The 24,447-nt window shown below is 43.7% G+C and overlaps 1 protein-coding gene across 1 annotated transcript in view; it reads left to right on the top strand.

Annotated features, from left to right (window-relative positions):
- Positions 1–23,924, top strand: part of IGF1R (insulin like growth factor 1 receptor) — a 192,441-nt gene extending 168,517 nt beyond the window's left edge. Inside the window, exons 11-21 of the mRNA XM_082198306.1 lie at positions 1,752–2,038; positions 3,795–3,931; positions 4,191–4,350; positions 5,108–5,213; positions 5,769–5,839; positions 7,646–7,875; positions 8,825–8,935; positions 11,853–12,012; positions 12,989–13,118; positions 14,796–14,930; positions 18,858–23,924. Of these exons, the coding sequence (XP_082054432.1) occupies positions 1,752–2,038; positions 3,795–3,931; positions 4,191–4,350; positions 5,108–5,213; positions 5,769–5,839; positions 7,646–7,875; positions 8,825–8,935; positions 11,853–12,012; positions 12,989–13,118; positions 14,796–14,930; positions 18,858–19,224 (1,894 nt within the window). The 3' untranslated portion in view covers positions 19,225–23,924. The remainder of the gene's footprint in view (positions 1–1,751; positions 2,039–3,794; positions 3,932–4,190; positions 4,351–5,107; positions 5,214–5,768; positions 5,840–7,645; positions 7,876–8,824; positions 8,936–11,852; positions 12,013–12,988; positions 13,119–14,795; positions 14,931–18,857) is intronic.
- Positions 23,925–24,447: the final 523 nt, after the last annotated feature.

Here is a 24,447-nt window from a genome sequence, read left to right on the forward strand (position 1 = left end):
TCAATGCTAGAAGAACCTTAGCAGTTGAGATGCAACTGCTAAGTCACTTGTACTTTAAGTCACTGAGCAGTTAAAGTGACTTAAGAACCCAGGATGTCAGGGAACTGTGAGATTAGGAACTGGGTGAGATTGCTCCCTCTAAGCGACTTGTTACTTGCACATGTCTGTCTGTCTCTCTCTCTCTCTCTCTCTCTCTCTCCCCCACCTCCTCTGTTTGTCTTTTCTTCATTGCTGTCTCCCGTGGGAGAGAGCAATTTGTATGTCAACACAGTCCCTATTAGACTGGTGCAGTACGTTTCCAGCCTCCTGCTGGAGCGTGCAACATTGCAAAAGCACCAAAGATGCCAAATAAAAGGGTTGTGTTCTTTTAAACACATCACCAGTTAGGTCTAGTCCCAGCTATTTTATTTATTACTATTTAAATTCATACCCTGCCCTTCCTCTCAAAGGAGACCCTGGTGGCAATCTAAGCTATCCAAGGCAGGTTATCCTAAAACCTTAAAGAAGGCTGGGCGTTCAGTTACGGAGCATTTGCTTTGAACACAGAAGTTCCCAGGTTCAATCCTTAAGTACCACTTAATGGGGCATTTCTTATGGTTTCTCATGCCTCTAAGGGTCGGTTGGCCTTTAATAGAAACCAAGTCTTTAGCGTGAGCAAGTCCTGACCTAGCAGAGGTTTGGTTGGAATCATTCCTGCCTTTTAAAAAGCATCTTCTAAAAACTGTGTTATTCAAACAGGCCTTGAATTTCTGTTTACCAGCCAATGTGTTTTTATTTATGTTTTTATTCTTACTATAGTTTTGTGTGGTGTATACCACCTTGTATGTTTTTTATAAGTGTGATTTCTAAATATTTATATAAAATCCCAGGCATCTCCAGGTGGGGCTGGGGGAAAACTCTCTGGCTGAAGCCCTGGAGGGCCCTTATGGTTGCTTAGAGACTTGCACTTTGAGCCAGGAAGGATGAACACCCACCCCCTATTGCGTAGTGGTCTGAAGACCTCACTTCCCTGGCTACATTTGAACATATTTCTTGTAGATGAAATGTCAGTCTGGGGATACCTCTTTGGACAGCTGGAGGTCTTACATTAACTTAATACATTTCTTGTAGGTTGGATGTACTGATGTCATTGTATCAATGTGAGCTGCTGGTGGTTTATTAGTATTATTAATGTATTATTTTTCTTCCCTTTCTTATTCTTTTGTAGTTCTTCTTTCTACTTTGTTTAATTTGCAAATAAAAAAATTAACCGAAAAGGAAGAGCAGCTGCCAGCCAGTGCAGGCAATAATTGAGCTAGATGTGGAGCAAAGGTCTCGCCAGTGCTTTCTTGCAAGCATGCAATGATGGGATCTGCCTCTTTCCTTGATGATTGCTTGTCCTATTGCTGAACTTTACATGGAGTTTGAAGTGATTCTGTTTTCCCACAGTGTTTTCTATATCATTTCTGCCCTCAGCTGCCTCCTTTCTGTTTCTCTTCCCTGTGAAATGTGTTTTATTGGGCTTGGATGAATCACCAATGTGAAATTTAACTCGGAAGAGACAACACCTATAAACAGAGAGTTCTGTTGAACAGGACGTCATGCAAGCTTTGGACATCTGTCATTCTTTAATCGTCCTAATGGTTCTCATTATTTTCTCTCAAAACATTGTGACTTCTGGCTACAAACGGGGTCTCTTAAATTTGCTTTCCTCCTTATAAAAGAGGGATGCTAATCTCACTTTCACTGACTTCTCTTGTTTCTCTGTCCAGGCCTGACCGGAAGCGCAGGGATCTGTCGCCTGTTGCAAACACGACCTTTGCTCACAAGAACAGGACTGCCACAGCCCCAGAGCACTTTGCCAATGAATCAGATGCTGAGGAGGCTGATATGGAGTTTCCCTTCTTCGAAAGCAAAGTGGAAGGCCGGGAGCGGACACTTATCTCCCACCTCTTGCCTTTCACGCTCTACCGTATTGACATCCACAGCTGCAATCATGAAGCTGCAAATCTCGGCTGTAGCGCCTCTAACTTTGTTTTTGCCAGAACCATGCCTTCAGGTATTGTTTTGAAACCTGGCTTAAATTCTCCCCTTCCTTCCTTAATCATAATAAAAAGAACAATTCCATCTTTATCTCTGCATTCAAAGCATCTTACAAAAAACCCACAAAAATCTGGCACAACGTTGTAATCTCAGACTCACTTTCAAAAGGCAGTTTTAACTCCCTGTGTTGAAATCAACCTGGAAGGAGCATAGCTCAGTGTAGAACAACTGTTTTGCGTGCAGATGGCCCCTAAATTCAATCCCTGGCATATCCAGGTAGGGCTAGTTGAAGACCAATGTTATACACTGACTGGCAGACACTCTACAGGGTTTCAGGCAGGGGTCTCTCCTAGCCTGGGAGAGAACCCTGCCTGACACGCTGTAGAGCAATGGTTCCCAGTTAGCGATCCTGGGACTCCTGGGGGTCTGCGGAACACACCCAGGGGGTCCATGGCCCCATCTCTTGCGTCACCTCCAACTAAATATTTGTCATTTTTGCATGGTAATATCAAAAATTTTATGGTCTGTTTTAGTGCTGTGCAATTTTTCAATATATTGGCCAAAAATCACAACGATTTTGACCCAGCAATACATCGCTTCTTGTGTCAGGGAGAGCAAGGCTGCTGGTTTCATGGCACTGCCAATATCGCACAGTGATCTCAGCTGGTAACGCTGCTAATCTGAGTTGCCTTTCCTCATGTTGAGGGGAAACAGGGCAGCTGATTGTGAGGCGCTACCTCCCCCTCACACTGATGGAGAACAGGGCAGCTGATTGCCCTTCAAGACACCGTGGCACTACCTTCCCCTGGCACAGAGCAGCTTTTCTCAGTCAATGGTAAAGCAGCAGTAGCCACAGTGGACATGCATCTTCGCTGGCTGCCCCACTGACGGCAGCTTAATGCACCCCTCCCACTCAAACCATGCAGTGGAGGTGACTCCACTTCCTCCCCCCCCCCCATCCAGTCTCTGCGACTGCTCCTTTCCTCATCCCCACAGCTGATCTCCCATTTCAGGCGTCGTGATATATCGGAATATCGGAATATTTATCTACTGATATATCACAGTGTCAAAAATCAGATATCGCTCAGCCCTAGTCTGTTCTTTAGTATATATAAAATACTTTGCTTATTAGGGGCTACCCCGCATTTTGTTGAAAAAATTGCTTTGTAGAGGTAACTACCATAGAAATATCAAAATTTTCAAAAGTAGGGAGTCTGTGGCTTGGTAATTAGCTGACTGGGAACCAATGCTGTAGAGTGTCGGCCAGGGGTGTCCAAACTTTTTTCAAAGAGGGCCAGATTTGAGGAAGTGAACATGTGTGAGGGCCGTCCAAAGTTGTTCAGCTTTTTTTAGGATTTTACCCCAGGAAATAAATTGCCACAGGGGCCGGATTAAAGCAAGCGGCAGGCTGGATTAGGCCCCCGAAACAGGCTTTGAACATGGTCTTCAACTGGTGGGTTGGGAACCAGGCCGTGGCCTAATTCAGTGTGGGTCATAGCAGGAGCACTACCAGCAGGCAAATATATAGTAAAAAATTAAGAAATGGGTCCCCAAATGCATGTTGTGGGTCTGAAAAGGGTATAGATACCAGTTGCTGGAAGCCATGCGGGAAAAGAGTGATATTGTGCTCCTGTCCTGCTTGCCAGTTTCCTTTAGGCACCTGGCTGGCATGATGCAACAGGCTCTCTTTATGTTCTTATGACTTTAGTGACACCACGGTATGTTGTTTGCCTCAAATCTTGACATTGACTCTTGCACGCATCTTTTCGCAGAGGGAGCTGATAACATTCCAGGGCCAGTAACGTGGGAAGGGAAGGAAGAAAACGTTATATACCTCAAGTGGCCAGAACCGGTTAGCCCCAATGGGTTGATCTTGATGTATGAAATCAAATATGGGCAAAATGGAGAGGTAAGTGGGATTATAGGTCTTCTTCATCCAACCCAATTTATAAGGTTCTTGTGTTTATATACAAAGCCCTGAACAACCAAGATACCTTAAGGATTGCCTAAGCACTTCTATCCCAGCCCAGTCGCCAAGTTCATCTGAAGAAGCTCTGCTAGTTGTCCTCCGGGTTACAGAGCCTCAAGTCTCAGTGTCCTGCATGCACAAGCTGCATTAATAAAAACCATCTTAACTGCTTTTCTCTCCCCCCAAAAAACTTCTGTAGGAGAAGCGGGAATGTGTTTCAAGGCAAGAATACAAGAAACTTCGAGGAGCCAAACTGACACATCTGAACCCTGGAAATTATTCTGTCCGAGTTCAAGCCACGTCACTGGCTGGGAACGGATCCTGGACTGAGGCAATCTCATTCTATGTGCAGCCCAAAAGTAAGGATGTTTTCACTGGTGGGCAGGGAAATAATGGACACACTGGTTGTGTAACTGCTTTCCCCCCAATATGTTGTGTGTTCTTTAGATTTAAGATTCTGAACTTCTTGCAGAAAATGGATGGTTGGATATTTATCCCAGATTAGAATGTCTGTGTTTCAAGGCAGATACTGTAAATGAAACAGCAGATGAGCTGTGTCTTCTTTTTCTTTCCCCCCCCCTCCGTGTGAGTTTCCTTGGGAGCAACAGCCAGCCACCCTTGGGGTTCCTCCAGATGATCTGCTTGTTGAACCTTAATCCCGATTTGAGCGTTCGTTCTGATAACATTTGCAAGGAAGTTAAATTGAGCATTTTCAAGGAGATTAAATGACATAGTGCCAAAGCATGTGTTATCCCACACTTTCCAGTGCCATTTCCCAATCACCTTCCTTTTATCATAAAACCTCTGCTCTTTTTCAGGAAGCAGGTTTGTAGCACAGGACCTCCAAATCAGCTCTCATAGTGCAGCTTGAATTTTTCTGATATGTAGTTGAGTCGTACCCCAAAATACCGATCATCTGGAAGTGCTTTTGTAAAAAGAACGCTCTGTTAGGTGGCCCTGTGTTCTCTCTGTGTGTGTGTTATAATATATATATAAAGTTTGCCCAGCAGTAGCTATTTATGTTTCGGATAGGTCTAACTAGCTAGTGCAGCAGTAGAGATGCACACATGAATAATCACCACCCTTTTATTTACTTTCTTGTTTTGATCGCTGCAGCACCGAATTACGGGGGTTTCTTGCACCTGATTATTGTTCTACCCATTGCTGTCATTTTGATCATTGGAGGGCTGCTCATCATGCTGTATGTCTGTAATAAAAAGAGGTGAGGGTTGATATTTATTTGTATTTATTTATTGCATTTATATCACACTTTTTCCTCCAAGAAGCACAAGGGGGCATATATGATTCTCCCTCTCCTCATTTTATCCTCACAACAACATCCTCACAATAACACGACAGCCAGCATGTAGTAAGTCAGAAAGTAATATTGCCCTTTTCCTGATAGATTTTGTAGTGAGGCACAATGGGTTAAACCTTGTCATACTAGCCTAGACAAGGACAAATACATTGTGTGTTCTTCACCTTGCTATAATTGATTGACTCAAGCTGCTGCTGTTACTGTTGTTATTATTTTGTTCAGCTAACCTAGGTTCAATAAGTCTTGTCATTGATCATAGGCATATTTGGGAAGTAACACAATTGATTCCCAACCTGCCAAATGCTTCCGTTGGGGTGGGTGGGTGGGTGTGGGTGTGAAAAGCAAGTCACAAACCAGAACTCAAAGGTGAGAGGACCAGAATAGAGTGAAATGTTTATCTCTCTCTTTAAAAAAAATATGTGTGTTGAAATAAGGAACTTTCCTCTTGCATTTTAACAGGAACAGCGACAGGCTTGGAAACGGAGTGCTCTATGCCTCTGTGAACCCAGAATATTTCAGCGCCTCAGATGGTAAGTCAGGCCTTCCACTTCTGACTCCTTTTAAGACAGCAACATCTTGGAATAAAAGTGAATGCAGAGTCTGAGGTGGAGTCACAAGAAGCTCTATGTGAACCAGTTGTAAGGACAACATTCACTGTCACTCAGGCAAAGAAGTAGTTTGGGGGGCTGAGGAGAGGGGTTCTCAAGCTTTTTTTTTTTTAAAGGTCAAGGTAGGTCAGAAAGTTCTTAAAGAAAACCTAATAGTATTTCTGTATTGCAATAGTATGAAGTATCACATTACTGTACAGCAATAAAACATTAAACACGAATAAAAACTATACAAACAATCATTTGAAGTGAACTTTAACAATTCTTTAAATTCTTGGTGATGTTTCTTAAAAGCACAGTGCAGGCCTCTTGTATATATTGATTTATATTTATTCTTTAAATTTCTGACCCACACTTTCTCCTAAAAGAGCCCAGGGAGGCAAACAACCCCCCATGTTGAAGGATATTTAAAATACTTAAAAATAGTAACATAAATACATAATTAAAAGATTTCTGGGAACCGTATCTTTCAGCTATCATAGTAACATAGGAAGCTACCTTATCCCAAATCAGACCATTGCTCCATCTAGCTCAGTATTGTTTGTGCTGCCTGGCAGAAGCCCTGCAAGATTTTAAACAAAGCGCCTTCCCAGTCCTACACAGAGATTGAACCTGAGATCTTCTGCATGAAAAGCAGAACCTCTGCTGCTGAGCTATGGTCCTTTCCTTCTCAAATCTTTCTCATCATCTTTCTCAGCTACACTTGGCATTAGTTTTTATTTGTAGTGAAACCTTTAACCTTTCTCCCCCCCCCCTAAATGCTAGGCTGTAGCGTTTTGAAGACTTGTCAGAGGTTGCGCCTTCCAATAGTAAGCTAGGATTTATAGCTCTTAAGTTGCATCCTGGAGCAATCCAGTCCAGCTTTCTGGCATCCAAGAAAACAGGGAAATGTTAATGTTTTGGAGTTGAAATCTTGGCCTTGTTCTTGGAAGTTAAACCTGGAGTTTCGTGTTGCTCGTGTATTTTTTTTTTTAATAAAAAAATAATCTTCCTATTCAGCCAAAAGAAGTTCCCCAAGTGACTTTCAAATCACAAAAATACCCAACAGCAACAGTCCCTCCCCTCAGGCTTACACTTTTAAAAAATGATACAAAAGGAAAATGGATTGGTAGAGAGGAGGAAATAAGAAAACACATGTGCAAATTATTAGTTACAAAGTTAACTAATCACCAGCTGAGTGGAAAATGTCCCTTCTCTTAATTCCCCCCCTCCCCCCAGAGTGTGTTGTAATGGTGGCTGCCACTACATGCCCACCCTCTGTTGAGAAATGCATGTTACAGCTTTTTAATCACATTATTCTGCTCCCCTCTGTTGAAATGCATAGCAGATGCTAAGCAAAGTGTCCTTACCCTCTTAAAATATGCTTTTGCATTACACCTCTGCTGCAGAATGCTCCCTTGCCAGGTACACCACATGCTAAAGTTTGGGTCTGTGTCTTACTTCAGCAGTAGGCTCATTTGTGCATCCTTGGGTGTGATGTTTTTGCTCAGGGTCAGTTTCCAATCTGTGAAATGGGGGCAACGTTATAGCATGGCTAAACAACATAATGATTACAAAGGACTGAAGCAGTAAGATGACTGTTGAAATAAAAGCATGAAGTGCAGAACATCCCAGTATGCTTTAATGGAAAAGGACGTTGCTTGCCCTCTGTTTTGTTTTGTTTTAATTATGATTGTCGTTTCAGTTCAAAGCTGCTTGTGAAACGGGTTCTCCTTGTGATTTTTACAGTGTACGTTCCAGATGAATGGGAAGTACCCCGGGAAAAGATTACCATGTGCCGAGAATTGGGGCAGGGCTCCTTTGGAATGGTGTATGAAGGGATAGCGAAAGGTGTGGTTAAAGATGAGCCAGAAACCAGGGTGGCCATCAAAACAGTCAACGAGTCGGCAAGCATGCGAGAGCGGATCGAGTTTCTGAACGAGGCTTCGGTGATGAAGGAGTTCAATTGCCACCATGTCGTAAGTTGCTGAAACACATTAAAGCTTCTTCCACTCCGCGCTATCCCCCGTTCTCTTACTTAAATCCTGGGAAATGCTGCTTCAAACAGGAAAACAGCTATTTGCTTGCCTGTGTGATGCTTTTGTACAGAACAGGTATAAATGGAGTTCTGAATCAGAAAAAAAGCTTCCTTCATAGCTTTTGGGATTAGTTTTCTCAATGCTCTTCACAGGTTCTTTTTGGGGCAGGGCGGCACTGCTTTAAATTTATGTTGAGTACGCGGGTGGTGCTGTGGGTTAACCACAGAGCCTAGGACTTGCCGATCAGAAGGTTGGTGGTTCAAATCCCTGTGACGGGGTGCGCTCCCGTTGCTCGGTCCCTGCTCCTGCCAACCTAGCAGTTCGAAAGCACGTCAAAGTGCAAGTAGATCAATAGGTCCTCCAGAGAGAAGGTAAACGGCGTTTCCGTGCGCTGCTCTGGTTCGCCAGAAGCGGCTTAATAATGCTGGCCACATGACCCGTAAGCTGTATGCCGGCTCCCTCGGCCAATAAAGTGAGATGAGCACCACAACCCCAGAGTCGGTCATGACTGGACCTAATGGTCAGGGGTCCCTTTACCCTTTACCTTTACCTTACGCAGCCAGGAGGCGGATGCTGACATCTGGTGCCACCCTCTGGACTGTCTGTAAGTAAGAAGGTGGGCAGGTGGAGGCTGCCTGGGGACAAGCTGAAGTTGGTGGGGCAGAGCCCCATTCACCCTAGTGGCCTGGCCTCCACTGCTTATGTTATGTTATTTCTATCTCTCTCTCTCCTCCTCTTGCCCGTTTCCCAAGTGAATGCATCATGTTTAGTTTGTGTGTGTCTAGTGAAGAGTCACGCACTCACAAGTGCAGTACAGTACATGACAGTGCACACCTTTGAATAAAATGCTGCCTCTGCAGGTGAATAACCCAAGGCTTTCTTCTCTCAGGTGCGGCTGCTTGGAGTTGTTTCTCAAGGCCAGCCCACGCTGGTCATCATGGAACTTATGACCCGTGGAGACTTGAAGAGTTACCTGCGGTCACTCCGACCAGGCACAGAGGTCAGTCCTGTGTTGAAAGGTTTGACTGCTTTTTTGTAGTCCAAGCAGTTGCCCCGGGGGCAGGGGCGAGGAGGCTGACCTGGGGAGGGGAAGAGAGATAATGAGGGGTACTCGTCCCCCATGGGCCTTAAAATGGTTGGTGACTCCTCATCTAACTGTTAGCAGTCTTAATTATGTTTAGAAATGTGGTAGTTATTTAGTTATGAGCTAGTGGCGCTGTGGGTTAAACCACAGAGCCTAGGACTTGCCGATCAGAAGGTCGGCAGTTCGAATCCCCGTGATGGGGTGAGCTCCCGTTGCTCGGTCCCTGCTCCTACCAACCTAGAAGTTCGAAAGCACGTCAAAAAGTGCAAGTAGATAAATAGGTACTGCTCCGGTGGGAAGGTAAACGGCATTTCCATGCGCTGCTCTGGTTCGCCAGAAGCGGCTTAGTCATGCTGGCCACATGACCTGGAAGCTGTACGCCGGCTCCCTTGGCCAATAAAGCGAGATGAGCGCCGCAACCCCGGAGTCGGCCACGACTGGACCTAATGGTCAGGGGTTCCTTTACCTTTACCTAAGTAGAGTTATAGCATTGTTACATTGTTGTATTTAAAAATAAGAACTTTCCATCATATGGGCGGGGGGAGAGCTTTCCATCATTTGAAAATACAGACTCACCAAAGGTTTGTTGTAAGAAACCCCACCAGCCCCAGGTGTAGGTATTCTTGCCTCTTCCACCTGAGGTGCCCTAACCAAAACAGGCTGTGTGACCCATGTCCTTGTGCGTTTTTGGGGTGCTTCCATATTGCTGTAGCAAGTGAAGAGTCTGGCCTGTGAGCTGGGACATCTCCCAGTTCAGATACTGCCTTGACTATGGCCTCCCTAGCAGCGATGTGGGTGGTTTATTTTCCTGTTTGATAAGTTCCTTAGTAACAATGAGATGCCTACTGCAAATGCAATAGTAGCCAAGCTTGGCAGTTTTGATGTTTTTAGCTGTGTTTATTAAATACAAGTAAAATAAACATGGTATAAACTAGATCACTCTCTGGGGCACTTTTCCTGACACAAACAGAAAATGTTCTGATTTAGATTAACCATGTACAAATTCCCCACTGGAAATAGTTCCAAGTCTTAAATTTTGTGGAAAACCCACATCACTTCTCCCTAGCTAGGCAAACGGCAGTTATCTTCTACAGATGATACGGGGAAGGAGGTTACAACACTCTGTAGTAGAAGGATGTGCTCAGTTCCTAGAAAAAGGAAGTAATTTGTAGAAGAGTAGATGCAGTTGAGGTTCTTTGCTCATTACTTTATTTAGTTTCTTGCCCCGCTTTGCCGTAAGGTCCCAAAGCAGTTTATGAGAATAAAACATACAGTTATAAAACAATTACAAAATAGCGTGCAATACCGGGACACACTCACACAAACAATAAAAGTAAAAACAATTAAAGAGAGTATATAAAAATAATAATTCTGTTTATAAAACAGTACAAACATTTAAAAGCAATTCCACATTTAAAAAGAGTTAAAATAGTTCTATTATAAGATTATAAGAACTATTGTAGAATAGTTCTATACATATAAGACCCATTCAGTCTTATATGTCTATTCTCAATATGTGAGCAGTGTACTTGTATTTGCTAGAAATTTTCTGCTTTCCTCCTCAAACCTGTAAACTGCTGTCATTTTGACCTTTTTGCCCAGATTTGGACCCCATGAGCCACCATCCCTCTCAGTGATTATAGGTGGCAGTTGCTTGTTTCTTTATGCCTGTCATGTGCACCGCTAGACTGGCTGCTTTTCAGGCCTGAATTAAACTTTCTGTGCCTACGCGTAACCCAGCGTGGGTCTTTGGTAGGCGCACAGATAAGCTAATTGCTCATGTATTAAATGCTACATGCTGTTACCCTTTTTGTTTTTGATCTGAATTATGAATGAGTGTTGCAACAAACACTAATATTTAGTCATGCACCCAGCATTTAGCATTCATGCTGGCAATTAGAAGGCTTGCAGCCGCCCACATGCTGTTTGCATGGTCCAAATAGGGTAGGCAAAAGCGGGAGCCCCTGAAAATCATATTCTACTAAAATGAGGGCTAGTGGTATATGCTCGGGTCTCCCTGTAGGCCCTTGCCTCATTGTGGTCAGCCTCTGGAGTAGATAATTTACAGTTAAAGCAGTGGGAGCACCTCACATTTGTGGAAGAGGACAATTAAAATGTGATTGGAAAGCAAACTACATTCCTTCCTTGGAAGGGAAAATGGGATTACACAAATTAATGGAGGAAAGGCTCTCAGTGGCTGTGAGCCATGGTGGCAATGTTTTCCCTCCACTGTCAGAGGTGTTGAGAACAGTACAGCAGAGCTCATTCCACGTGCAACTTAAGGGTTAATTCTGTTCGTGTTAAAAGGTAGGCAGGTGGAAATATTGCTTAGCAACCAGGGACAGTTGGATGATAGTTGCTGCGGAAGTTTTTTCTCTGTATGTTTGTTTGATTGTCCCACTGCTATGTACAGGAATTGTCTAGTCTATCCAAACTTCAGTAGGATTGAACTCCTTGTACAGAATTCCCTCCCACTCTAGAGGGCCAAATTTGGTGCATGGAACTGGCCGGAATTCCTGAACGGGACTGAACTCCCTGTGCATCAATCCTGCTTTCTGCAGCCATGTCTCTACTTGCCAGACACCTGACATCACATGTGACATCAGCTGTAGAGCAGTTGGCCATGGTTTCAAAGAAATGGCTTGACGGGCCGAGTAGGGAGGCCTGGGTTTGCCACCTGTGTTTAACCTTTCTTTTGGAATGGACTGATGGCTAGATGCAAATAAATGAATCTGAACAGATCCTAGCCAAACCATTGAAAATTTAGCAAGGAAGAAAGCAACAGCTTCTTAAACTCATGTTAACAGTTGTCTTTCTCTCCTTTTTTGTTCAGAATAACCCGGCTCATATTCCTCCAGCCCTAAAGAAGATGATTCAGATGGCAGGCGAGATTGCGGATGGCATGGCTTATCTCAACGCCAACAAGTTTGTCCACAGAGATCTCGCTGCAAGGAACTGTATGGTGGCTGAGGACTTTACTGTGAAAATTGGAGGTATCCCCCCCCCTTTTTTTTCCAGTCCAAAGGTGAAATACAAAAGAAAGAAGGATCTTAGTTCTAGGTAGGGAATTTGGAAGCCACAGGTCTGCAATAGGTTTTTCCTGCTGCTTGTTATCATTAAATTTATTCCCCATCCTTCACCAGCAGGTTCCAAGGCGGATTACAACAATTTAAAATCAGTTAAAGCATACTACGTTTGCAAGAATAGGATGGGTCCTGAAAATGCATCTTCAGCAGCTACTTCTGTTTAGAGCTGTGCCTGTCACATGTCTCGAGAACACTGGGCAAGTCTATGTCTAGTGGAGAGCCAGGCACCTTGGCTTTTAAGTTTTTAAGAAGAAAATGAGCAAAAGCAAGTTTCTGGCCATTTATTTGGGCTGTGGAGTAGGCAGAGCTTGAAAATGCTGTGGGCAGGGCTTTGTGAGATCACTAGAGGCTGCTGGAGTAAAATGTCCAGTTTTCAGCAAGGTAGAATTTTGGCTCCTCCTCCTCCCTCCTTATGACTGCAGATGAAAAAGGTATTTGTGGTGCATCCTGTGAATGCAAGGAAGCACAAATAGAAACCTCCAGGGGAGCCACAACAGTGACCAATCTGTTTGATTCACTGGACAAATAATATTTGTACATACTGCCTTTCCTCTAAGCAGGTCAAGGCAGTGTGCCACATGGATTTCTCCACTCTCATTTTATTCTTCCAATAACTCTGTGAGTTACATTGCATGCATCGCCAGGTAGGGCTGGGAACCCCCGCTTCCTGAAACCCTGGAGAGCTGCTGCCAGTCAGTGTAGCCAGTATTAAGCTAGAAGGACCGAATGTTCTGACTCTCCCTCAGGTGTCAGTTGTTGGCAGCTTGAATTGTTTAGAGGTAGTTCATAAGGTTCTTCAGCAGCTTTCATGGCAATGTGGTACTTTTGTTTTATTTTTACCATTATTATTATTATTACATGTGTCCTGTTGTGTACCATGTAGATTTTGGCATGACAAGAGATATCTACGAGACCGATTACTATCGCAAAGGTGGGAAGGGACTGCTGCCCGTCCGCTGGATGTCCCCAGAATCACTGAAGGACGGCGTGTTCACGACAAACTCGGACGTCTGGTAATAATGAATGTGTCTGGGGTTGTTTTTGCAACATTCCCAGAACCCGTGCAACTTGATTATGGCATGGAGAAAACACCACATCAAGCTTTTGGACAACTCTGGTTTTTCCTGTTATCTATCCTATTTGTAGATTCCTTGCTGCGGCCCCTGTGTAATATAGTCTCAAGGGTGCTACATCCTCTGGAACTTCTGTCATGCCAAACCCCCAGTTTTAAACATGTTTAAACAAATACCTATATGGCTTTAAGGCTGGCTCGGTCCTGTAATATCCATGCAGGGCTACTTAGCAGCTGCTGCAAAAGAATTAGAGAGGAGAACTAGAGACATTGCAAGAAAACACCAGGACTTTTATATATATATATATATATATATATATATATATATATATATATATATCGGCTTTGGATTAAATTCTTTGACATAATAGACTTAAAGCTGTAAAATTAGAAGTTGTGTCATTTTGTGTCTATGCCGTTTTTCCCACAGCCCCAGAGAAGCATTTTGAAACTCCACGCTTTGGCAGTCATGCTTCTTACATAGACGAGTGTATTTTGGAAACCACTTGGCTTCCCATTGCAGAATTCTTGGGAAGGGAGAACCCGTTGCTCCCTTTGTAGCCCTGTCTTCTGGAAAAGCTAATTTCAGAGCTGGGCTTACATAGCTTTTATTTCAGATTCCACTGACGGAGTAAAATAAGCACACTATCATCCAAGCCAGAAATAGTGTTGCAGGGAGGTGTGTGTGTGATTCGAATCCAGATCCCAGGGTATTGAGATTTTAGTTAGAACCAGGCGAGTTTCTGTTAGGATGGATTCCAGCATCTGCATTCATGTGGAAGAATCCCTTGTTCAGACACAAAATTCCCATGTAGTATTTGGAGCATAAAGTGTTACTTGCAATACAAAATCCACGTGACTTTGGCATAAACCCAGCCTCCTGTTTTGCAGACATTTTCTGCAGATCAACACTGGGTTTTTACTTTTAAATCATGACATAATTTACACTTCAGGGAGGTGCATGTGTAAAACCAACAAAACACTCAAAGCAACTGACCCAAACAGCCACTTTCCTAAAAGCTGTTGCACTCGTTTCTTTTTCCAATACGAGAGATTTATTACCAGATCAGAAAAGGCCTGTGCCCCATAACTTGTGAATGGTTTCCTGAGTGATGGCTTTGGTGTAGGTGCAGTTTTCCAGAAGCCACAACATATACTGGTTTATCACATGTATATTCCAAGCCATAAAAGTAGCCTCATGCCTCCAGTAGTCCACAGACAGAATGCCATTGTGATGTTGGGCCATCAGTGAACACATGGCTTGCTGTTTGCCCCCATAATAAAGCTGGAATCCTTTGATCTTTCCGTCTCCGTACCTCAGAGCAGCCTTTCATTATGCATGTGGCTTTTTCAAGCCCTGCTCCATTTCCTCCTCAGTTAGGCCCGATTCCCATACCTCTGGAATTTCTCGGCTCTTGACTTATTTTGTTGAGGTGAGATATTGTCCATTTGCAAGTCTGGGGTAGAGAAGGAGATTACTTACTTAGTTGATGATGATGTGAGCAAAATACCTGACCCCCTCTCCGATGCTCACATAAGCTCAGCGCACAAAAGTAGCCAATTCAGTTTAAACTTCTGTTTGCTAGAAAGCCACCTAACTTTTAGGCCTTTCTTGTAGGTCTTTTGGTGTCGTCTTGTGGGAAATAGCCACATTAGCAGAGCAGCCTTACCAAGGCATGTCCAATGAGCAAGTTCTTCGCTTCGTGATGGAGGGCGGCCTTCTGGAGAAGCCAGACAACTGTCCTGATATGCTGTATGTATCGTCCCATCTTTATCTGCCTTTCTCTTCTCACCTGACTGCCTTGACTCTGATGCTAGCAAGCTGTCTGTGTCATCAAGGCAGGCTGAAGGGGTAGTGGGGGATATGGAACTGAGCTACCGCAGATTTGAGCAGATTCTTTTTGCTGAGACCCAGTTGCCCATGAAGATCACTTTCCCATTTACGCTGTTTCCCATTAAGAATTGCTGTCACTGAAGCCAGAGCAAGGAAGTCTTATGTGGGCAATGCCAAACCTCTGTCCTACACAATGTATTGCATGTATTTCATTGACCGTAACTCCAATTGGGAAGGGCCATAGCTCAGCAGTAGAGCTTAACATGCAGAAGATCCTGGATTTAATCTCCAGCTAGAGTTGGGAGACATACTGGCCTAAAACCCTGTAGAGCTGTTGCAAGTCAGTGTATACAGTACTGAGCTAGGTGGACAAGTGGTTTGACTCCATTTCAGCTTCTTATGAGCCCCTGATTCTTTCAAGTCAGGAATCTTCACAACACTAATGTTTCTTTTGGAAGGTTTTCCTCCCACCGGAAGCAGCTACAATGGTTAGGTCAGCTTTAGGCTGTTTCATCTCAACCCCCAGCTTTTACACAATCTGGTTTCAAGCCTGGTTCGCTTCTCTGTGAACTGGCTTTGTGGAAAAGAAATGCTGCGCCTTGCTGTTTGCGATTTTGTCGGAGGCCCACACAAGGGATGCAATAGCTTAGGGGGCCCCAGCTGCTTCAGATTCTTGGGGAAAGAGCTTATTTGGCCAGCGAACTCGGGATGGTGTCCGGTGACAATCCAGTGTTGTTTTGCTGCTTGCTCGCTCGCTCGGGTTGGGCAAGAGGAAGAGGCTGTTGGAGGTTGCCATGGAAGTGGATTTCCCCCACCTTGCATTCTTTCCCTTCCAGGATGGGAATCTCCAGCAGGCTCAAACGGCTTTGAAATTATGCTTGACATTGTGGGAATAGCTCAGCAAGGCGGGCGAGAGGAAGGGTGGGTGTGCTTGTGTGTGTTTTGGAGTTCTGTAGAGGAAAAGAAATGTTTTCCCATTTTCATTTCCTTTGGCGGGGACGACAACGGACAAATAGATGAGAATAATAGGGTGTTTTGTTTTGTTTTGTTTTGAAAGCTCTGAAGTGTGTTCCCCCCCCCCCAGCATTAAGACTGAAATAATGTTGAGAGAAATCTTTCACATATTTTTGTTTCCTTTGGGCATTTCCAAGCTATATTAGTCCCTGATTAAAGTTGAGGGTTTGGAATGAAGTTTCGTATAGAGTTAATTGTTGAGCTGCTAATAGGTACCAATTGACATGATTTATGGAATCAATAACTCTTCCTTCCCCCCTTGAATTGGCTTCAACTGATGGTCAGACTTTACATAATTCATTTTTCTGATCCTTCATGGGGTAAATGACTCAGTTTTGGAAAGCAGCAGACAACTGCAGAGCTTTGAATTCCAGCCCTCAATATGGTTACTAAGGTTTAATCCAGGGGCTGCCACTGAAGTACCAAGTCAAGTTCAAGGTCTTGCCCTGGGCAGGCTTGGGGAAGGAAGGCCACATTACCTTCTTAACATCCTTTTGAGGGCCACACATCAGTGAAAGATGGAGCAATGAATGGGAACTTTGCTTTTGTACTGTAGGTTGGTTTCTGCACGCTCACACACACACACACACACGTGTGTGTGTGTGTGTGTGTGTGTGTGTGTGTGTGTGTGTCTATGCACCATCCAGACAGGCAAGAGGCAATACCAGAGTTCAAGGAGTATTTTGAACTATTTTAAAAGATATTGTGAATAAGAACATACTGTTTGAGATTTCTGTATGTAGTGTGTGCTGTTGTATTGTGCTTTTGCTATTTTTTGTTGGGAGCTGCCCATAGTGGCTGGGGCAATCCAGTCAGATGGGTGGCATAATAAATAAATGATGATGATGATGCTTTATGGCAGAGTTAGGATTTGAACTCAGGTCTCTCAGGTCCTACTCTGGCACTCTAACCACTACTCCACATTTGGCTTGTATATCATGTTGCTCTGCCCCCATCATTTGGAGTGTTGTTCCAACCAGCATCATACACACCTGCTGTTGGTCCAAAGGGGGCAGGAAACCATCTATCGCCAGGATCTGTCCTCTTTGCTCTACTGAAGGACCAGTTCCATTTGGCTCTTCCTCTCCCTGAACTGTTTTCATTCCAGCTGCTCAGTGTAAAAACTATTAACTTAAGGGTTCCTGAATTTTCTTCTTGCCCTCTTCTCTTCCCATCAACTGTTCCTTTTGTATGGTGCCTTTTACACTGCAAGCCTCCAGGCAGAGATTTCCTTCCTTCCTTCCTTCCTTCCTTCCTTCCTTCCTTCCTTCCTTCCTTCCTTCCTTTTTTCTCTCTCTCCCCCATTGCTCATATCTAAGCTGCTCTGGGAGCGTTCTTCAAGTGTAAAAATACTGTACCTATAATGAATCATTGCCAGCTTAAACAGGGGGACCCTGACGGACCAAGACGGGTGGTTGTTGCTTTTCATTTCCAGCCACACAACTGCAACTACATATTTATCCAGCCTCACTCATGGACTTCCATTCAGAATCCAGCAAAGAAGATGCTGTTATTAGCATATTGGTTTTCTCTTCTCCCTCCCGGTTCCATCCACTTACAGATTCTTCCTCCATCTTGGGAAGTGCATCTTGTTTCCAAGACAGTATAAACAAGGCCTCCTTAACCACTCGGTGCGAGTAGCAAAAAACTTCCTATTATGGGAAGCACTGGCACTGGCTTAAAGGAAGTGTGATGTGTGCTTGCTGGCGCTGCTAGTCACGTGTCTCCCGTTCCACTGGTTGTGGTATCTCCTCAGCAATGCCCAAAGGCCACAGGGCAGGAAGCCAGCCCAGTGTCCCATGCTCTTGGCTCCAGCTGGTGTGCCAGTCCGTCCGTCTCCTCCCCCCCCCCCCCGAGACAGAGCCTCGTCAGCTGGGGAGGAACAGCGATGAAGTAACAGAAATGGATCTCGGATATTTTTGTCACACTCTTTCTCCTTGGTTGTGAGGGGGGGGAAGGTGAGGAGGGGGTGGCAGCTGTTCCTGCAGGCTGCCTGCTTTTCAAGAGGAGGGAAGCTAGGCAAACATAGGGCTTACTTAAAGGGGGATGGGGAGAGAACATTTCACCCCCTTGTCCTGGGCGTCTGCTGGGGGAAGGTAAGGGGGCAGTCCCCCCTCCTCAAATAAACCGTTATCCCAGATTTTCAGCTTTCATATTTTTTAAAAAGTAAGTTTGCGGCATTTGTAGAATGGGGCCAAATGTAAGGCAGTATTCTTACTTTTTTGTGAGAAATTAGCCTGCTTCCCATGTCATATTTTGCACGCACACACACACATACATACCCTGTCCAAAAAAATTATTTGGAACACCCATGATCTATTACCAGGCTAGAATTCCATTTTGTTTTTATGTTGAAGACATTTTTATGTAGACAGACCTTTGCAGCTGTTTAGTTTTTTTATTAACCAGTCACCTTACTGGTAATCTGTATTTTTGTTTGTACAGACGTACCTTGGTTCTCGAACAGAATCCGCTCTGGAAGTCTGTTCGGCTTCCGAAAACGTTCGAAAAGCAGGGCGCAGCTTCCGATTGGCTGCAGGAGCTTCCTGTGCTCAATCAGAAGCTGCATCGGACGTTCAGCTTCCAAAGAACGTTCGCAAACCGGAACACTTACTTCCGGGTTTGCGGCGCTCGGGAACCAAAACGTACGAGTACCAAGGCATTCCACAACCAAGGTACGACTGTATTCTTTTAAATGGTGTTTTCTAGTTTCACCTTGCAAACTGCCCCGATACTTTGCAATGTGGCGGCATATAAATGAATAGATACTCAGCGCTGCAAAACTAGATTGGTGGTTTCACGCCCGTGTGTTTTCCTCTCTCCTCTTTCCAGTTTCGAGCTGATGCGCATGTGCTGGCAGTACAATCCCAAGATGAGACCCTCCTTCCTGGAGATCATCGGGAGCATAAAGGACGAACTGGACCCAGCCTTCAAAGAGGTCTCCTTCTTCTACAGCGACGAGAACAAGCCGCCCGACACGGAGGAGCTTGACTTAGAGACAGAGAACATGGAGAGCATTCCTTTGGATCCTTCCTCAACCCTCCAACCTTCTGACAAACACTCAGGACATAAAGCTGAGAACGGCCCTGGCGTGGTGGTCCTGCGGGCCAGCTTTGAGGAGAGGCAGCCGTACGCGCACATGAACGGGGGGCGCAAGAATGAGCGAGCCTTGCCTTTGCCTCAGTCTTCGGCCTGCTGACCTTTCAGAACCAGGTGTTGTTGTTTTTGTCGTTGTCGCGAAATCGTGCATCTGCACAAGCATCGGGAGAGGGGCGGGGGAGAGAGAGAGCAAGCAAAGCAAGCAAGAAAAATAACAATATATTCAAAAGCCTACTGTACCTCAGTGGATCTTCAGAACTGTCATAGCTGCACACAGGAGAATCCTCTCTTCGGTTTAAAAGTCGAAATAGCATTTTTCTCTCTCTTTTTTTCTTTTTTTTTTCAATATGCAAGCAGAAGATTGTTTCAAAGCAAAAAACAAAACTCTGAATGTGGGGCACACACTCAGCCTTCTAAAACTCTTTGACAGTAACAATAGCAAATGAAAACTTGAGAATCTGATGTGTGCATCCCCCTTTCTTTCTTTCCTTCCTTTCTGCTTCATAATGGGAAACATATCTGCGTGAAGTTCAACTGTACGGCACTTTTCTTTTCTTTTTAAAGAATCACATCAAAAGAAAAATGGCAGGCCAGCAGAGGCGCGCGCACACACACTCCCTCTCTCTCTCTCTCCCTCCCTCCCTCCTTCTCTCTCTCTCTGTCTCTCTCTGTTCCCCCTCGCAAGCACCTGCTGAACACTTTAGGTTGTTACAAAAGCAAAGCAGGATTTAAAGAGGGGCAGGGGGAAGGACTGGATTTTTAATATTATTCCTTAGTCTTTTTAGGATCACCTTAGAGATAAAAAGAAAGGCCATTATTTGTCCAAGCTTGTAAACTGTTTTCAACGCTGCCAAATTTTGCCAAAAAAACCACAAAACGAACTTTCTTTTAGGGGTGTTTGTTTTTGGGTAGGCATCAAGGGGGCAAAATAATCACATGGTCCCTTAAAATGAAACTCAGACTAATACACTCCAATCATACACTGGCATTATTTAAAAAAAAAAAAATCAGACTGTCTAGATTTTTTGTTTTTTTGACTGGACAAAAAGCCTGATTTTTTTTTAATGCAGTTGAGAACCTAAAGGAGAGGGTAGAGGTGAAATAAATTACCTCCCCTTATATGAATTCTGGACAAAACTGGCACTGGTTAGCCAAATCGGGGGGGATTGGGGCAGAGATGACTTTTGTGCAAAAATTCAACAGCACTACGAAAAGGAAATAGAAAAAAAGAAGGAATTTCCATGAGTTGTTCCTGCTGTTCCGTGGCAGGCTTGCGGGGAAATACTTAAGAGAAACACACACACAAAATGGAGAAGAATAGCCAATTAAACGGATTCAAGCATCCAACACTTTGTTGACCTTTTTTCTCTCTGTTATTAAGACTTCAACGGGTCTTGCAGTTCTATGTTAGACCATGGATCATTTGCATACACATTGTCTTTTTGTGTCACTTTTATAACTTTTTTACAGTTCAGATGCTCATCTATATGTCTGTACAGAAAAAAGCTGCTATTTTTTTTGTTCTTTATCTTTGTGGATTTAATCTATGAGAAATCTTCAGGTCTACCCCCTTTTTTCCCTCTTGCCAACCCCTCCCTCCCCATTCCCAAAAAAGTTTCTAAATGCTTTGTACTATAATGTGTAACTTCTCTTTTTCGCCTACCCCCCGCTTTCCCAAGACGTGATACCTGAAACATGATTTGCCATCAACTGTTAATGCCTTTTATAAATACGTTTCTGTTTCCTCCCCCCTGTCTTCCTCTCTCTCAAATCTCTCTATTCCTCCACCCCTTTTCTGTTAGTTATTTTAACTGTATCTATAGGCTGTTTGGGCGGGCCTGGGTGGGGGGAGATATATTTCTGGTAGCGTGACTTCTGCATCCTGCCTGGATATGTATCCTCCTCCCCCTTTTTTAACCGTCTCCTCCTTTTCCTCGCCCTTTGCCCGTAATACAGCACCCATGTCTGTTACAGTGCAAGGTATGATGCAAGCTCAGGTCAGGAAAACAAGTTAACTATTTAGTACATTCTTATTCAGTGTTCATATTCATATTGGTGTATTGATAGCCTCACCCCCATTTTCCTTTTGCCTTTGTTTTGTTTTTGGGTTGTCTCTCTCAAACAACCACACGCATAAAAAAAAAAAGTACATGCAAATGTATTTTAAATGTTGGGTGCAACAGCTGTTGAGCTGCCAATACCAGATTTGGGGGTCATTTAAGAAAACAACAGATTGATTGGTTTTTAACCCTTTCATCCTACGAACAGCACGTCTCTTTTAGTTCTCAGCGCTGGCAACTTTGTACAAGGTCACAAAACCTCTATGTTTGTTTTTCTTTCTTTTCTTTTTGAAAAAGTAGGCTCTGGTGGCGAAAAGTGAGGGTTGCTGATAGTTCCAGCTTGCAGAAAATGGTGGGTGGTTAAAAATGGAGGCATGCCGCAAGAGGTCTTGGGCGTTTGGGGCTGTTTGTATGTGAGCCAGTGGTTCCCTTGCGGCAGCTATGAATATCCGCATAAGTTCAGACCAAACTCCCCAAACAAAGCGAGGAGTAATTTGTTAGCTGAGTTGCATATGTTCTGTAGAGGAACAGGGAGCCTGCAGTTTGCAAAATCAAGGTGCCTTAACACTCGTTAATTCACCTGTACTTAACTGCATGGAAGTTCTGTATTAGCACTGATCCAACCAAAGTCTGACAGCAAAAAAAGAAGGGTTGTTCTGGGATGGAAATGTTGAAATATTTCATTTTGGGCGGGAGGGGGTGTTTGACTGAGAACAAAGAATTAAAATATAATTGCTAGATGTGACTGGAGATAATGATATGTTTGTAGTGCTTCCCCTCCCCTCATTTGTGTAGCTTCAGTCCCATTATTTTCTTTTTCACCTATCCCATAGTTAGCTGTATCCCCCCCTTTATAAAAAAAGAAAAAAAGAGAAAAAAGGTATTCTATGTAGGATTTTTTTATTTATTTTTGTGCTATCAGTTTAAATCACTGTAGAGACGCCCCATAATAAATTTTAAATACTGAGATAAGGGTTTTTGAGTTATGACAAGGGGACAGTTTTTTATTTTTTCTTATTTTTTCAAACATTTATCTACCTCACTCTTATTTTTGTGTGTGTGTATATATATATATATATAAATATATAAATATACATCTCTCAGCAGCCAACAGTATACTGTTGATATACCGGTAACCTCATTCATTGTACAAACCACATCCTCCAGGTTTTGGAGAGGAGAGGTCGCTACCAAATCAAAAAGGTCACCTAAAAAACATTTGTAGCTGCTGTTTTAAAAACACCATTTATGCTTTCACTTGATGCTGTGTTGAGAGTTGAAAATCATTGTCAGAAGTCATTTGAGCTGAAATCAATAGCTGCTCTTAAAACCTGTTGAAATGAATGGGCAGTGGGGGAAACCTCAGTGGAATATGCCCATGCCCTCAAAAAGAATGGCATAGTGAAGCACAACAGACCCAGGTCATCCTGGCTGAGAACTAGTGGCTCTCTGGGGTTTAAGAAAATGACAACTGTTAATACATTTACCATGCACCAGTTGGGTACTGAATTTAGATGGCTGCTCTGCTGTGTACAGATAAAGAGTCCAAGCGGATGCATGTCTTTCAGATGCCCCAAGCACCTACAGAAAAAGACTGCTGGAGCAAAGTGGTACCTACATGATAATGATGAAGTATGGTAGGTTCCGTTCTTTGGCTAAAACACACAGTGAAATGTGCTGTCCTCAAACCAAGAACCCACTCAATGTACACATTAGGAACTTTGGTGGAGAGGAGTGGGAGCTTCTTCTGTTTAACAGGAGCACTGAGGCATGTTTCATTGAATGTGCTGATCATCTTGAAATCCTTTCCCCACACCTCCAAAACTCTGCTTTAGGTGTGGGTTCTGACCATCCCGTCGTCAGATTTGTCACAGCTTAATCTTATCAGTAAGATTTTTTTATTCTGCGTACCTGATTCTGGAAGTTGTTCCTGCAGGTATGGCTTGTGGCACCTGATTGTGTTAGCTGACTATTTTTTGAATTATAGAGCCTTTTAGATACATGGCCCGTGGTTACACACTTCAGTTGTCTCCTTGAGAGAGCATGACTATCTAGTTCCTGCGCTTGACCTTGGGATGAGTGGGAGGTGGGAAGGAATCTGGAACGCCAGATGTTCCGGGCTTCCCCTGGCTTAATCTCTTGGTTTTGCCCTTTTCTTCTTGGTGATCCTTTGTGGTGATGGTGGTGGCCTCTGTTCTCTTGCACATATTAAATCTCCACAACCGTGGGGATCCTCACTCAGTCCTTTCAGCTGGCTAAGAGGGTTTTGTTTAAAACTGTCCAAGTTATTATTATTTTTTATTGTATGTAGGTGGTTTTGAAATATTAGGAGAGAACACTAACAATGTAGTGCCCATCTAAAAAACACATTTCAGAAGCATTCAAGTGTAAGGCAGTCATGTGACTAAGCAAGTGGGCCCATGTGATAAGTCAGCCAATCTGGACCAAACCACCTCGACTCTACCATTGCATTCTGCACTCACAACATTTTTAATAATTCCATTTTGGTTACCACAGTTCTTTGTATTGGGATTTGCGTGCGTGTGTACATGTATGTGTCCCAGATCATATCATATACCTGGCTTTTCCCATACGGTTGTTTATGCATGTCAAACAGAATTAATGTTGGCTTCATATTGGGCATGAGGCTGGGGTTTTCAGCAAGACTTTTGTCTTGCATGGGATGGAGAACTGATTTTAGATCTTGATGGGCTTGAATTAAAGATGTTTGGATTAACGTTGTAAAAAAAAAAAATCTACTCGTGTTCTTAATAGTAAACACAGAAGATCTTGGCTCCTTCAGTCACCAGATGTGACTTACCAACACAGATTGTCTTCATTGAAGGAAAAAAAGAAAGCTGAACTACCAGGTCCGTTATGTATTTTGATCAGAACATAAGAATAACCTTGATAGATCAGACCAAGGATCCAACCAGTCTTAGCATCCATTTTTCCACAGTGGCCAGCTAGATGTTTCTAAGCAGTCAACAAGCCAGGTACGAAGGCTGCAGCCCTTCTAGTTTATATCCTCCTGCAAGAGGGTTGTTGCATCTGGATCCAGATGTTCCATTCTTATGGCCTCTCGTCCTACATGGAGCCTCCTTTTTAAATCCATATAAACCAGTGGCTGTCCTTGTATCTTGTAGCAGCAAGTTCTGTGTTTTCTTTCATGTGTCCTGAACCTTCTACCATTGGGTGACCCAGAGATCCAGTGTCAATGAGAAGAACTTTCTGTAACCCATTTTCTCTCCCTTGTGCATATT

This window comes from Podarcis vaucheri (genome assembly GCF_965113315.1).
Source record: "Podarcis vaucheri genome assembly, chromosome: 14".
Lineage (NCBI taxonomy): Eukaryota > Metazoa > Chordata > Lepidosauria > Squamata > Lacertidae > Podarcis > Podarcis vaucheri.